A 16604-nucleotide genomic window follows, 5' to 3' on the forward strand; every position below is an offset into this window, starting at 1 on the left:
CCCAGAAATATGGAACATGATATGGAACAAGGATGAGGAACCCCATGTGAGCAAGGGCAGACCTATGCAGAGCACCAGATGGGGCTTTAAAAACAACACACTGCTTTTACTCCCTGAAGGTGTAACTAGTCTTTGTCACTAAGAGGGACAGCACAACTCAAAGACTAGAATAAGATTTTGAAAAGTGTCCACTACATTTTGGACCCCCATCTTTCACACCCTGATTCACAGGACTGCTGAGCAGTTGGCATTTCAGTAGAACTTCTAAGAGTGGGTACAAAGGAACTCATCAGAGATGTCTAGAAATGGCCTTGCCACAGCAGAATTAGAAGATGACAAAGCTTGGTAAGTCACGTATCAGACGTGCACTAACGCAGCAGTACATTGTAAGGCTCCTTCTGCATCTGTTCCTTCTCCACTCTTCTAGAGAAGGTAGGGCACGTGTTTTCAGACGAGTGGCTAATCCTGTAGGTCAGCATAGCACCTAACAAAGCCCCTAACTTGGGGTTAAACAGATCCTAAACAGAGTGAAAATGAGCGTGAAGGTATTCGCTGTACTCTGCACCACGTGTGGCAATAAACTCCCAGTGTGTGTGCACCTCTTGCCTCTGCTGGGCACAATCAGCTGCTCAGTTCTGCCCCAAGTCCTGTACTGTGGACCACATGAAGATATCCTTCCTCATCTTCAGAGCTACAGACTTGTGGACCTGAGCAAACTAGAACCTATTTTTTTCTGAGAACAAGTAAGGATGACAGGAGTGTAACTGCAGGTACTTGGTGTATTTACAGTTATACAGAACAGTATTTCCAGTTTTGCAGAGCTGGACAGTTCTTCCAGCAGTAGCTCAAACCACAATCCACAGAAACAGCACCAAGCCCTCGTTCAAAGCAGGAAAACCTGCCAATACACCCCACTGCTAGCAGCAAAGTAGCAAGTTAAATGTAGGAATTTGACATACACAGAAAAGAAAACTAACTACCCCATGTGTACAAGCTAATTAAAATTAACCAAGCAAGGCTGATTACATTAGGACAGAGATGCAACACTAAAGGATAAATACAGATATTTCAAATATCAGCAGATGCAAATCACCATTATTTTCATGAAGACAAGTAGAATGAGTCACCATGGCTCAGCAGAAAATGGAGGATATAATTATGTGCTAATCCAGAATCTTTGGTGAGTGGATTGAAGACTAAGTGGGATTGTTTTCTTTCCTATATTGTGGGATGGATCAATATTCAGACACACCAGTGACTAGTTACCTCTGCCAGCTTTGGGTTCCTCCTCTTGCACGATGAATTTACACAATGTATACTGAAGACATAAAACCGCACTTTTAAAAATAGAAATAAAAAGCAAGTGATGTTGAGGGCCCACAAAATCCAAGGTTCTGAGACCATTCAGCATTAGATGACACTAAACTCAGCGTTAGATGAGACTAAACCCTGTGACTCGGAGGATTTTTTTTAGCATGCAGGACATGCAGACTCATCTGTGTGATAATCTGGACATCTGCCTTGCTCCTCAGCAAGAGATCTGCAGACTGTCTGCTCAACAGTCTGCCTCCCTTGAAAGCAAACAGATCAAAAGACAAGATGTAGAGCATCCTGGTTCAGCTGGAGAGGAACCTCTGTTGCTCCTTAGTCTGTCTCAAAGCCGTATCCCCCAAGGGTAAAGAGTGTGTTGACACCTTTGCACACCTCTGCTTGGGGTGCTTGTTATTATTCCCCCTGCTGCTTTTTCAGACATAGCTGGCTAACTCATTTCTTTTGTGCTTTTCCTAGGAGCTACATTATTCAATATCCTTCCCCCTTCTCACAGTTTAGAATCTACATGGTCATTTTCAGATGTGGGTCTGGTTTGCTTACGAATCATTACCACAGCAAATTTTTGAAGCACCTCAGCCAAAACAAATCTTACTGGCACTGTGGAAGAGTCTTTATTTGCAAATAAGACCCCAAAATACTACACAAACCAAATCAATTCGAAGTAACTTTAAAAACAGAGCCAGATGGGCCTGTGAGAAGGTGAAGTGACTACAGGAAGAGGAAAGAAGCCTTCTGTTTTGTAAATCTGGGGAAATGTGGCAACACTGATTGAATCCCAGTGGATTCAACACTGAATCCACTACCAACCTTTTATACTCTGTATAAGAAACAAAAATGCATTTTGCCGAACCACTGCCAGGGAGACAATTGCCTGCAACACAGAAAACTCCCTCAAGAAACCTTTCTGGAAACCTTGATTAAAAAAACCCAACAGTGAGGGTGTGAGAACAAACAAACATCCTCTGTGTGTGGAAGGAAGCCTCTGAGGCAGTTAATTGACCCCGGAGCGCAGATGCCATTAAGTGACTGGCAGGCTACTCCTGCCCTGCTTCACTGAGCCACTGCTCAGTGTTGATTTAAGTCAACCTCTGCTGCAGTGGATTAGAAACACTCACACCAGCAGTGCCTGTGTCTGAAGCACCGAGGCAACACCAAACAGCTCACAGCAACACTTCCAACTACCACAGTTAGTCTCACTACAGTGGTTTTTCTCAGCCCTTTCAAGGAAAAGAGCCTTCATTCTGAGAGAAATCCAGACCATCTTACACAGAGCCCTGGTTTTGGTATTGTCACAAAGGTCTTTGTTTACAACCAAACACAAACTGGGATGCAGTCTGAAAGCAGCCTTGTTACTTCTATTTCCTCCCCTCGGTTTTTTCTAGCTTGCACGCAGAAGGTTTCTGGCACTGGTTTCACAACACTGCTCAGATGTTCTATGAATCACCACTGGTGTGTGGGCTACACACTGAAAAACACCACTCCAGAAAACTGTCTACTCTGAATTAAAGCCTACTAAAGGCAATGAAATCCCCTCTACTGACTGCGGTGGGCTCAGATCACACCCACTGCGGATCAATAGATGGATGTAACTCCTTCTGTCACAGAGCTGTAGTTACACCATCCTCTGGGTCAAGTTTAAGTCACAATACCAAAGCAGAAGATGGAAGTTTGCATGGATACCACACAGGCTGTACTTGGGAAGATGAAGAGTTTCAATCCCTTGGCTCTGTGAGGCCATCACCAACACCTTACACTGGAATTAAGTCTATTCAATAAAAGAAGAAATCATAGACGTGAACAAGCCAATCCTCATTGTACAGTTAACTGTGGCCACACTTCACCCCCAGGGTGGGGTAGCCTAACATCCTCAAATATGTACTTTAAAACCGCTCATAATTGGTGTTATCTACATGTCTCAGAACTACTTAAAATCCACTTCATTTGGAGCTGCCATTAATAATGCAGCAGGCAACATTACAAAGACTGGTGAAAACCAAGTAATTTAATGTGCCACTTTATAAACCAAACTTGTGATGAATCTCAGCTGCCTCTTCAGCTTTCCCACAATCAGTCTGTCTCGAGTCATGTTTATGTATCCTAGGACCCGTGAGAGACTGCCACCAGACTTGGCATCCACAACCACCTCAGGAGCTTGATCTAATGTGAATGCAGCATGAAAAATCAGATTATCTTTTGATTCTCTCCTTTATTAAATAAAACTGATCTTTATTGAATAAAGCTGCTTTTATTAATATCTAAAACACTGGTTGGTGTCACAGAGCCTGCCAGTCCTACGGAACTAATAAAAGAAAAGACAGAAGTAAAAAATGAGAACATTACAGGGAAATACTAGAAACCAAATCACATTAAGCCAGTATTGCAGCTGAAAAATAAAACATGGGTCTAGCTGAATGTTTTGTTTAGTCTGAATTGGTTTTTTTACTGAAAGAAAGGGAATCAGAATGGGGCTTTTGCCTCAAGTACTCTGTGGCAAGAAACACAGAAAGAGCAAAAAAGTGCAAGTTATTTTCCCCTTCCCTTGTCTCAAACAACTTCAAGTTCAATGCAGCTGGGACAAAGCACAAAAACTTTGGTTTTAAAGAGACTGCTTGAACCTTAAGCTAGAAAGATTTAATTTATTTTGGGGGTTTTATAGAAAACTTTCGGGGTTTTTGCCTGCAGGCAGAGCTTACAGGAAATAGTGACCACATCTGTACTTTATGCCCACCTAAAAGCAGCAACCACCACATTTTCTATACAGATCAGCTGCACAGCTGGGGCAACAGCTGCCTGTGATGGGTCTGTCCACAAGCAACACCAGCACTGTTACTTTGAGAAAAGGAATGTGTGCCTCATCATCACAATCAAAATCTGTCACCATGAACTGTAATTCAACCCTGAACTCCTGTCTAGCCACCACCAAGATGGAGGGGGGAAAGGAATACATCTCTTAACTCAAATAAAACAATCTTTGATTTTAACCCCGTATACAGAATTATATCCCATTACTGACATACTACCACTGTTCTAGAGGCATGAACTCCAAAGCAAGTAGTGCTGAAATGCAGTCGTTGCACTCCTCAGCTTTTCATTTTCCACGTTCCTAAGTCCACTTCAATGCCAGCAAAGACCTGCACATCAAGATCTCTGGGAATGGCCCACAGCCTTCTGGCAGCTGAGGGGTTCTTTGTACACCACTACCCCCACGATGCCAGGGAATGCACGAGTGACTTCCTACAGAACTGCAACTCACAAAGATAACAATACACTACAATTCTAAGTGAAGGGCAATGTGGACAAAATGACATATTCTGATACCAGCAGAATTGCACAGAAAAAGGCAAAGATGGAGCTTGTCCACAATGAGACAAAAAAATCTGTGTATAAGACCCAGTGGAAATCAAGAGGGTTCAAAGAACAGTACAACATGGATAATTCCAAAGGAAACAGGAGCAAGAGCAGTTTCAAGCCAAATATGCAAATATTCCTCTCCTATAGTGTAACCAAAACTAGACATTTGGGGGTTTGGTTTCCCTGTTTCCCCACGCTCACTTGCTGTAATAGATTTGCATCACTGCACATGTGCTCTGCACATCTCTGGCTATGGGGAACACCCTGAGGGGATACAAGGAAATCCTGCCTAATATACTTGCCAAGCCTCCATTTCAATAAAATTGAGAGAAAAAGAAAATCAAACCAGCAGCTCTATGGCCTGAGATGTCATTAGAGAGCAACTTGCAGGAAACTTCTGCCCAGGATGACAGAGAAGAACACAAAATGCTCAGCAGAACACAAGCAGGAAAAAAGTCACTGAATTATTTACTTGGGTTTTTACTGTCAACCTAAACTTGAAATTTGAAATCAATGAAATCTGGTTTTATCTGATGATATTCATAATGAAAAAGGCTCCTCAATCTTTAGTCTCACAATATACATCTCAAAAGTATTTAGCATCTTAAGGGAGATGCTGGTTTCATTCTGGACTTAAGCCAAGCATGGAACCTGGAGCCCAAATAAAGTATTGAAGTTTTTACTCTACTCCAGTGGAGCTGATGACTTTCCATTTAAACAAGGGAACAAAACGTCCACGTTATTGTGCCTCTTGTATACAGTCTGTTTTCATTAACATCAGTGGGACCTGGTTATTTTTCGACTGAAGATTTCCCAATAACTTCTTTTCACCCTTGCTAACAAACAGCAAAATGCTGAACTGACTGAGGGTAGGCATTGGCCCCTTAGGACTGACTTAAGAAAACTCTGCTGAAGACAAAGCTGTGAAATACAAGTGCCCCAGAAGTCCACTTACAGAGCCTTATCGCCTCTGCCCTTATACACAGATATATGATTAGACTGACAGTGCATTAACACACATGGATTATATCATCACTGACAAGCTGGCCTGGTAGGAACTTTAGCTCATTACTGGAAACAACAATTCATTTCTCAGGCTGGAGCTCTGCATTTTACGAGATAAAAGCAAAGCAAAATCACAATGGTATTCTCAAGTCTTCAACATTATTACCTGAAAGATTTGGAACTGTGCAGTACAAGGTGTGTTGCCATGGTTCTGAGTAATCAGCAGCAGCCTTATACACAACAGACAGCTGATTGCTGTTGCATGTTAAAAGCTTTTGTATCTCTTTAGGAAAACTTTGTCATCGTGTCATAAATGAGAGAGTTTTTCTATTAGCAGCAGAAAAGCATCAAAGAAACATGCCCTGTAGCAGTAATCATGCCTGATTTATTTTTTGTCTGTTTATCTTACTACGTGGAGGGGGGTGGGAATCAACCTTTTACACTGTCAAGTTCATACTATAAATCTCAGGAACACTCTGGTCTTTTCAGCGTGCTAAGGCATAGCAGTGCAGACGGAGTCTGCTAGCAAAGGAAAAATAAACAATTGCATTAAAGATAGATATCTGTATCACTGAACAGCAGAGTCCTGGCAATCACACAGTAGCAGTGTCTTGGGTATCTGAAGTGCAAGATCAATAGCACAGCTAGGACCAGTAACTCTGGTGGGATCTCGTGTGTCTGGTTTCATGGAATTACAGAATTCTTTAGGCTGGAAAGATTCCCGGGACTGTCGAGTGCCACTGCTAACCCAGCACTGCCACATTCACCCCGACCGTGTCCTCAGGCACCACATCTCCACCCCTCTTAAATCCCTCCAGGGATGGGGACTCCACCACTTCCTGGGCAGCTGTGCCAGGGCTTGACAACCCTTTTGGTGAGGCAAGTTTTCCTAATACGTCTTTCAAAAGATATATAAGTAACATTTAAGAATAAAATCACATATGAACGCTGTAATTGCTGAGTTGGCAATAAAAAAAATGCTGTATTCTGTAAAACTGAAATGCCACTTTTTCCAATCCTGGAACAAGCTGCAATCTCAGTCCAACACTATGTTAATGCAGTGTTAAGGCAGCAAACTGAAACACAGCAAAAGCCAAGGGAATGAAGAAGTTAATTCTCTTACTGCTCTGTTAGCCTACCCGAAGTACTGATGATATTGCTTATAATAAAATACATCATTTACAACCTAGCTGGGCAATCACAAGCTACCAGTGTGCAATGTGAATGAAGCAATCTCTTGAAAAGACTCTGACTTCTAATCCCTGCTGCTAATTCATTTCCATTTGCAACTTTAGAACAGGACTTATGTAGGCACTGCATTTAGGGAACATTTGAGAAGACTTATAATTTTGTTCCTTTCTTTCTTTACCTGTTCTAAGGAAAAAAGGAGGAGGAGGGAATTTGATACAGGGAACCACCACAGAAATACACAGCTATGTATTTTGCCTTCTGTCAGTAAGTTCAGTTCTGGATAAAAACTAATTAGTAAAAATAACTCACGTAATAAAAAGAAAAGTGCTGATCTCTGAAAGTGTAAAAAGGTGTTAAGAATAACTAATACCTTTTTTTGAAAGGGATATTTATAAGCAGGACTCTTTAACAGTATGTTTGCAAAATCACAGATTAAATGCATATGCTCTTTTTCCCCTCTGAAGACTAAACCACGTGAAAACTTTGTTTTCCTGCCAAAATGTAACTGCTGATGCACAGCATCTGCTCGGTAGAAATGTATATTTCTCCTAATTTATATTTCACAGGAATGCTCGAAATCATCTAAATTAAGTATTGCAGAAATGCATTCACCTTTTGGCTGAGGCCATCGATGAACACTTCTAAGTTCCAAGGAAGCTTTAAATGCACACAAAAATATGTGCACTGTCTGTGTGCTGGTTTTCTGATTCGAACTGCAAACAAGCTCGAGGGCTCCAAGAAGGAATCACTGAGTTGTCTGAAGTGATGCCACCAGGACATTCAAACTCCATTCAGCATGCAGGATATCAGAGACCTGCTACAGCATCTCATCAAAGCTTTTAAATGTTTCACTAAGTACCTGTTTCTCTGGTCCAGTAAAACCAGGTTGCCAGTCAGTCTGAGATACAGGATTTTTAATCTGAAAAACGGCACAGAAGATAACGGTGGGGGGCAGCCAACTCCAACAGCTTGGACCTCTGGGGACTTCAAATTTCTGTATCACAAACTCTTAGTAATCCAAAACTGAGCTATCAGCTAAGCTCAGCAGCAGCACCTACTACCTGATCCAAAGTACAGTAAGGAGGTAACAAATGCCTCAGTAACTGGAGACTGTTTGTCGTAGTCGACCAAGGAAAGATCCTTGCACTCAGGATTTCCCATCACATCATCTGTGTTTCTGACTAGCACATGGCTCCCCCCAAGCCTTTCCGGCTTGAACTGTGGGTATCAACACTCAAGGCATTACAGAGAGAGAGACAAAGGCTGGCTATGCAAAATCAGAAACAAGATGCAGTGAAACAGAAGAGATTGAGACTTACCTTTGGAAAAAACTGCTGCCAGGCTCAAGAGGAGAGGTGACAACAGATGCCCCATATTGCTAATCCCAGAAGCACACATCCTAGGGTTTGTGGAGCACTTAAGGCTCAGTTTCACAGACTTTGTAGTCAAAATAGAAATCGGTCAGCTGGAGAGGCTACATTTTCAGAAAAGGTCATCTGGAAAGCGCAAAAGGCATCTCCTTCGGAGAGAAGACTTCTTCAGCTTTAATCCTCCCCCTTCCTCCCTCCTTTCTTCGAAACAGATGATGCCGTGAAAGAAAACCCCTCTCCTCGCAATAAATGAAAAGGAATCAGCTTTGATTCAGATGTCGGTGCGGAGCCGCAGCTGCCCGAGGCAGGAGAGCAGCCCCGTGCCCGGCACCCCCGTGTCCGTGCCGGGCGCTGCGCAGGGCCGGGGGCTCGGGGGCAGCGCTGCCGCTGCCGGCGCCGCTGGGATGCGCTTCACGCGGGCAGCGCCCGCATCCCGGCGGAACAGCACGGCAGCTCCCCGGGCGTCACCAAAGTTTTCCTTTAGGTGATGCTGATCAGCCCTGAAATCATCCACACAGGCAGGGCTTGGTGTTGCGCGCTCTTTCTTTCTTTTTTTTTTTTAAGTTCTCGATTTCCTCATTGACTTGTTTGACTTTCGGCACGAGAGGGAGATCACGGGGAGAAGGTCACGGCCAGCGAGGCGCTCAGGGCTGCCGGGGCCGGCGGCGGCGGCCGGCGCGCACCTCCCGCCCCCGCGGCCCGGCCCGCCCGCCCGCGCCGGCCCCGCCACATCCTGGGGCTGCCCGAGGGACCGGCTCCAGCCGCCACCGCCGCCGAAAACAACAACACAGCACCGGGAAACAAATAAATAAATAACGCCGGTCCAAGCCCCGCCTCAGCCCCGGCGGCCCGGCAGCCCCAATCCCCGGGCAGCGGGGCGCGGAGCGGGGCGGAGCGGGGCGGGGCGGGGATGCGCGCACCGGCCCCCCGTGCCCGGCCCTGCCCGGCTCCTGCCCGGCCCTGCCCGGCCCCCGCCTGGCCCCCACTGCCCAGCCCTGCCCAGCTCCTGCCCGGCCGCTGTCCGGTCCCCCCGGGCGCGGCCGGAGGTGGCAGCGGCGCCGGTCCCGGGGGCTGCACCCCGGCTCATCCTCGGCGGGCTGGGCAGGGCACAGGGCAGGGCAGGGCACAGGGCAGGGCACAGGGCAGGACAGGGCACAGGGCAGGACAGGGCAGGCCGCAGCGCAGGGCAGAGGCGGCTCCGGGCGTGCGGGCAGGCAGAGCATCCCTGCGGCCGCAGCCGGCTGCTCCAGCAGCATCCCAGAGCCGCTCGCACGGACGCGCAGCAGCCTCCCTCCTGCCGGCACCCAAACACCGCATCCCTGCGGCTGCCGGGAGGGATGCGCTGGCTTGAGTGTGCTGCTGCACGTTGCGAGCCTTTGGCTCCTTCCCTCATCCCAATTTGTCGTGTTTTCAGCTCTCCCCAAGCCACTGCAACAGTAGTAAGCCAAATCAAGTGTGGTGCCGGCGGAATACGGAAATAATGTGAAGGGTGCGTAATGGAATACTCCGTACATGCTGCAAAATCAGCAGCAAAAATACCTACATTTCGTCTACAATAGTGTTCAGAAGTGCTGGGGGGAAATAACTGACCTCAGGTTTCCATTACAGAAGGTATCAATACTAACCCAAACATTTGGTCAAGCTTAATAATGAGATTTGTATTATCCTTGGCAGACAGAATTGAAGCAAAATGCAATTTACCACAGCCCAAACAAAACAAAACAAAACCAAAAAAAAAAAGGAGCTACAAGAATCTATAGTCATTTTCTTCCTTTGTGGAGTACTTGTTTGGGAGCAATAAAAACATTCGTCTGTATATTAACATCCACAACACTGAAGCTGTAAATAGTCTATCAAAATAAACTTTGCACACTTTCTGTTTGCCAACACTGAGAAGTACATGATTACCCATGCAGTGAGAAAAGGCTGCATTTTGTGTGGTGGTGTGAATTCATTTTAGAAGTTCATGTCAGCTTTGGAAGGATTCCCAGATCCTGAGATGTTCCCCAGAGCTGAAATGAAGCACACCTCTAGAACTGCCTTGTACTGCAAACACAAATGTACCAGCTCAGAATATCCCCTACCTGACAGAAGATAAATACCTGTTATTGACAGATGCTGTGGCCAAAACCTTGCAGTGTTGTACACCATAGAAGAATTATTATTAAATAACACTCTGTCCCAGACAAAACAGTCGTGCTCTGGAGGAGGAAGTCAGTGTTCAGCTTCATTCAGTGGCAGGGTGGAATGTGCTAGGATAACATTCCAGTTAATCTGTGTTCTGGTGAAAAAGCTCCAGAAAGAAGTCTATGCAAAGTATGAAAAGTGCAAAGGAAGAGCTTTGTCTCCGGATACAGGTGTGGGCAGTGTTGTTACCAAAGTAATTGAAGAAAAAAATATATTGGACTAATAAGAAAACCATGCCAAGATTCTCTTTTCTTTTTACTTCTACTTTCTGCCTCTATGCTTTTACATTCAGTTATTTTGTGCACCATTTGGAGATGTTTTGTGCACAGGCTTTTAAGGCCTTTCGGTCATTCAGGGTAAGTAGAATGAAAGAAGGGCAGAAGTTCTTACAGAAATGCAGAGTGAGAGAGAGTTTTAATGCCAGTCATATTATGTATGCAAATTTAGGGTCTTTCCCTTCTCTTCACATTCTGCAACATGGTTGTTGAAACAATAGACTTGGAAGCACTTATTTCATTTTTCAGCCCAAATATGGAAGCTGTGGAACCTAGGATCCTTCATCTAGGATGCTGCTACTCACTGAACAGATTAATTTTTTACTTTGCTCTTATGAGAGGAAAAAAAAATTAATCTAAGCTATTACTTTTTCCTTAATGTTTTTTAAAGTAATTCTGAAAGGTCACTAACTAATTATTAAATTTTATGCATCAATACCCTTCCCCTCCAAAGCACTCTGCAGACGTTTTACTTTTAGTAGGTAGTAATGGATACAAGATTTTGTCAACATCATCCTCCTCATCTTCCCCTATCCTGTTATCCCCACAAACCAGATTTGGGTCTCGAGTCTTTCTCAAAGCCAAGTGACACTTGAATTAACTGTTGTCTTCAGTCCCTTCAGAGATGAGCAAATGCATCCGTTTCTTGCCCTACCAGAAATAATCTTCCTTTTGGTTTGGCGGGCATTTTACTGCAGTACCAGTGGAAGGCTAGGCCACTTGTCAAATTTCCCCCTGCAGAGTGGGTGTCCCAGTTCCAGTCTGTGCCTACGAGTGCAGGTGACAGCACATCAGCTGTGCAAACTCTGTCCTGGCCAACGCTTCTGTGATGAAATCCTTTCCTGTGCACTGCTCATGGAAATCACAGCAATTCATACAACTCAGTAATGAGAAAACATCTTCCTGTTTCATTAGCAATATGTTATTTTGGCAAGTATGCCTCATCTTTTCTGGGTAATTAACACAACTAATTGTGAAGGAAGAGCTGGCATTAGGAAAACACAGGAGAGAGTGGAGAGACCTGAATCCCCACAACCTAATGGAAAACATAGAAAACTGATTAATCCACACCCAACAAGGTAATGAAGAGATCCGTCCTCACCCTGAGACTTCTTGGTTCGCCTGCAATGGGATACATCAACTGATATATGCAATACACCTTATGTCATTAAAACTGCTAATTGTTCTAAACAGTTTATCAATTCCCATTTTTGTTTGAGGTTGGGTTGATTTAGGCAGTAATGCTCCCTCTTTGACAGGCTAAAAGCACAGGTCTGGGGGAAACCCCACTGACATGGCAAAGAACTGCAGACATGGGGAAGACTGGAGCCAGGTGCATGAGCAAAAATGTTCCTCTGCCCAAAACTTCACATTTAGATATATAGAGAGATATAGATATAGATCCAGCTATAGATCCAGATATAGATATATCAATAAATAAATTTATAGATAAAAAGACATGGAAATACAGAATATGTTGAGTGATCTGAAAGCAAACAATTCATTCCAAAAGCCAGTTGCATTTAACAATTGTCTCTCAGTGCCCACAGACCTGGAAGAGCTGGGCATATTATTGAGTCTTTTAACCTGAGCAGTTACACATTTTTCTCCAAAAATATTTTTCACTTTCAATTAAGCTCTGAGGGAAAAATCCTTGTGCTGCTGAAGTCATTGATTTTTACAGAGATAGATTTTTAGTCCTATTTTTTTTCTCCTTCTCTTGGGATTGCACAGAGAGCATTGAAATGGATTATCTGGGTTTGTAACTGCACAACATTCGAAGAGAGGAGCAATTAGAGTCATAGATTCAGAAGATGAAAAGGCATCAGCATGATCAGCTTGACCTCCCAGCAATTTTATACAATTTAATGTGTTGTCTTCAAAACATTTAGCAGTGGTGAGGCAGCAGGTGTACTGTGACTGCCATTTAGAACGCACAACGTAAGCTGTTCCATTATTATTTTGTGTTTCTCTTTTTTCCTCATCACATCTATCTGTGATCTTTTCTCTGAGCTTGTGTAATGCAGAGTCTGGGGAAGGGACTTCCTTTGGGTACATGTGTACCCTACGTCTTGGCCAGCTGCACCACACTCACAGCTGAGTGTCTTTGTGATGCTCCCACAGAAATACTCTGAAAATCAAAACAGCATAATGGGAGATGCCACAAAGACCACACTGAGTCACACGCTTCAGTTTCCTTTTCATTTCTGCATCTTACTCTTTTTTGACATTAACCAGCACTTAGGTTTTTGTTTCAGTGACAGCAGGATGAAGCATTAAATCTTTGTTAATTTGTTTAAAACTAATTCTCATCTGTTCACTCAAACCACATAGGAAAATAAAAAATGAAATCACTTGATTTCCTTATAATGCTTCTGTTTTATCAGAAAAGCAGAGTCAGTGACAAATCTTGCCCAGGCTGAAACCAAGATCTATTTGACAGCTTGTATTTCTGCTGTCCATGGCAGTGCCCCTCCAGTGCTCTCCCCCTAAGTGATCAAACACTGACCTCAGTGGGAACAGCATTCCTACAGCACTGCTTTATGGTGCTGGCCTTGCTGTCAGTTCACAGCAGCTGAAACAGGAGATGATGTCAGTCAGAATTTCCACTCTCCTTTATTTGTTTCCAATGAAAACTCAGAAATATCTCAGTTCCAAGTGAGTTCTAAAAATGACAAAGGACCTTATCACAACACAGCTAGGCTCTTATCAGCCAAATCAGCAGCACTCTAATAGGCAATGGTGTATCTAAGGGGACTTTTTTGTTTGAATTAATGAACTAATATATTAACCTGCTTCACCTGACAGTAGGATTTTAAAAGCTGATTTGGCTGCAAGTTACTGTACTCATATCACAATAAATGCAATGATTTATAAGGACCACATCACACAAGATGCAGAGGCCAGCTCAAATAAAAGTTCAATAAATAAACAAACCAATATGTGTGCACCTCAGGGAAAAACCACTGTAAGAAGAAATGTTTATATATGGTCAGGAAATGAACAGATACTAAAGTACCAATACCTGCCAAGCTACCACAGGCAGAGTGATTCAAGTGGCTGGAATGTAAATGTTCACAGGCAGCATGTCCAGTTGGAAACCTGATAACATTCCCAGTGGAGCAGTTGGAAACTGACTGGTTTGTAGGAGCAGATAATGTGAAATAGCAGAACAGAGGATCAGACCATGCCTGAGCTGAGATGTAACTGAAGACATGTTGATGTGATACAAGCAAGTAAGGCAACCCCCATTTAAAATTACTCTGGAGATATGAAAACATTTGCCTGCATGTACTACCAGCTTTCTTTTCTGGAAAACTAAGACAGAGATTCCTTAATTCATCATTTAGACCTTCACTTTCAATATGAAAAAGTACTGAAAATATAGCAATTCTATCAACAGGATTAAAAATGCAACTTTTATGCTTAATCAACTGACATTTTTAGTAGAAGGGTCATTAAATACACTAATTATAATTTGTAACACAATTCCGTGAGTAGAGGTGTGATCTTCAGTAGGTAGAATTTTTTTCTGAGAACCAGTTGTTGTTCTGTGCTCAACATCTCTTGGAAACAAGGAGCCCAGTGCTGCAAAAGCCTCACAGGGAGAGCATTTTAGTGCCCCACACTGATTACTGTAACCTGGATCCAAAGGTATGGACTTTCCAAGCCCCCATGGAACACGAGTAGAGCAGTTACAGGATGACTGTAGGTTAGTCTGAAATACACAAAGAAACAACACAGCCCAAGAATTTGGGAGGAATGACAAAGCCAAAGAGCCAAGGAATAGTGCCTCTCAGTAGTTTGTGATCTTTCATAAACGTCTCTCTGTAAACACATATGGTGCCTACTCGTGTGTATACGTTAGACCGTAAAGCAGTCGCCTGTTTGGCAGCACCAATATTCCCGAAATTCACAGGAAAATGGGCTCGTTGCTGCCACAAACCCAACCGTGTTTGTCACCAGACGCCTGCTACTGATGGAGTGCCAGTGACCCCTAGTGCTGTAGTTACTCACTGAGGCTCCAGACATCATCAGAGAGCCCTGACAGGAAAGCACAACCTATTGTCTCCTCACCATGAAACAAAAATTGGCATCTGAACTAAATATGTATTATAAATATATCAATTATACTGGAATAAATGACAGCCAGAAGAAGATGAGGGAACAGCAAACCAAGAGCATTGGAAGAAAAAGCAAAGCTTCCAGTTTTTAAAGTTTTCCATTTCTAGGTATCAAAGAATAGTTAGCAGAGTCCCTTAAAGCACACTGACTGATTGTCTTGCTTAATTTGGTTTCAGAAAGAATGGGATTACTTAAATTAGCTAATCATACAGAAAATATTTGTTTGTTTCCCCTCTTGGATCTCTCTTGGCTACTGAATATTTGTTGTTGCCCAAAATATTGGCTGTTTTTCTGAAATATTTTGTCTGCATGCTGAATTCTGTGTATTTTAGATCTCACTGTGTATTAAGGGCTGGTCTATAAAGTGTACATCTAGTCGATTTTTAATGGAGGATAAATGATTGTTATGTCTGATGAAGTCTGTTATTTGCTTATAGGTAATACCCAACAGTAACGTGATTATTACATTTTTTGCTATTATATCCATGTTGTAATGCTATTAGAGGTTAATAATTTAATGACTCTTTATAAACTATTTATGAATGGAAGACCCAGTGTAGCAAAAGGAGTAGTTATATAGAGCCAAATTCAAACCTACTGTAAAGGACAGTGAACCTTTTAACTCCAAATCCAGATTTGCTAACTCCATTGCAGAGTGGTAAGAGGCAGAAAATCAGACACTTCAAGAGGAAACATCTTTGCAATACAGAACCTTGTAAGATTTAAAAGTAATTTCCATAAAAACATTTTAAATTAAACAGTTCCTCATTTTGCCTTTTCCTGTGGGTTTTTTGGTTGTTTGGGGGGTGTTTAAGATGTCTAGTACAGCCCATATACCTCTTCCTGTCTGGCTTCACTTACATTGGAAATACCAGAGGTAACCAGGGCAGGCAGGTTCCACAAAAGGTCTCAAAGAAGTTACAGTGACACTTGTGTGTAAGTTTAACATCTTTACAGCAAAGCTGTACATACCCTCTCCAAAGTGTTGGTCAGCACTGAGGGTCTAAAAGTCACTGAAAGCAATTAAAGTGTCTGCCAACTGATTACTGAACCACAGCTCCTGGGGTGCATTCAGTTCCACTCGTTCTCCAGGCATCTTAGCCACTATTTTTTACACAGAAAATGCTTGATCAGCAATGGGGAATAAACCGGAGGCGGAAGAATTCATTACATGTACAATGCACATATTTACTTTTCAAGATTTCCTCAAAGCAGGCAGAAATTGCATGCAGTTCAACTCCAGTCACAGTGAAATTTTTGCCTTTTTTTCCAAAGCCCTCATTCTTATCACAGATGGGAGAGCATATGGTAGGAAGCCCTTACACTGTATTGCAAACAGCTTCCACATTATAGTAGATTTCATATTGAAACTGCAGAGTCAGTAAATGGGAGAAGGCAACGGAAGATATCCAGAATATTTTAACCTTCTCACTATAAACACTGGCTGTCCTTTCAGTTGGAGCTGCTGGAGAGGAAATTGGGGAGGGGAAAATTACCCTAGCTCCATGAATGTGTGACAAAAAAAAAACCCCAAACCAACAACTCTGAAAACAAGATCCTGTGAAAAAGAAACAAATTTGCATGCAAAATTGGAAAGCTGAGGGATTAGAACCTGCAATAAATGTACAGTAGCAAAGCTGAAAGAAAAAATAAAGGGAGAGAATAAGATGGTTTGGGAGATTAGGAATAAGATTGATTTTTTATTTCTTTTTATGGATTAATTTTAAACCAGGTTTACCAGGAAGTACCTATTTAAATTCCACTGAAG

The 16604-nt window shown here is 43.0% G+C and overlaps 1 protein-coding gene across 1 annotated transcript in view; it reads right to left on the reverse strand.

Moving 5' to 3' along the window:
- Positions 1 to 8948, reverse strand: part of TMEM132D (transmembrane protein 132D) — a 210060-nt gene extending 201112 nt beyond the window's left edge. The window contains exon 1 of the mRNA XM_032128095.1: positions 8199 to 8948. Coding sequence (XP_031983986.1) covers positions 8199 to 8277 — 79 coding nt within the window. The 5' untranslated portion in view covers positions 8278 to 8948. The remainder of the gene's footprint in view (positions 1 to 8198) is intronic.
- Between the last annotated feature and the right edge of the window lie 7656 nt (positions 8949 to 16604).

This window comes from Corvus moneduloides, chromosome 18 (assembly GCF_009650955.1).
Source record: "Corvus moneduloides isolate bCorMon1 chromosome 18, bCorMon1.pri, whole genome shotgun sequence".
Lineage (NCBI taxonomy): Eukaryota > Metazoa > Chordata > Aves > Passeriformes > Corvidae > Corvus > Corvus moneduloides.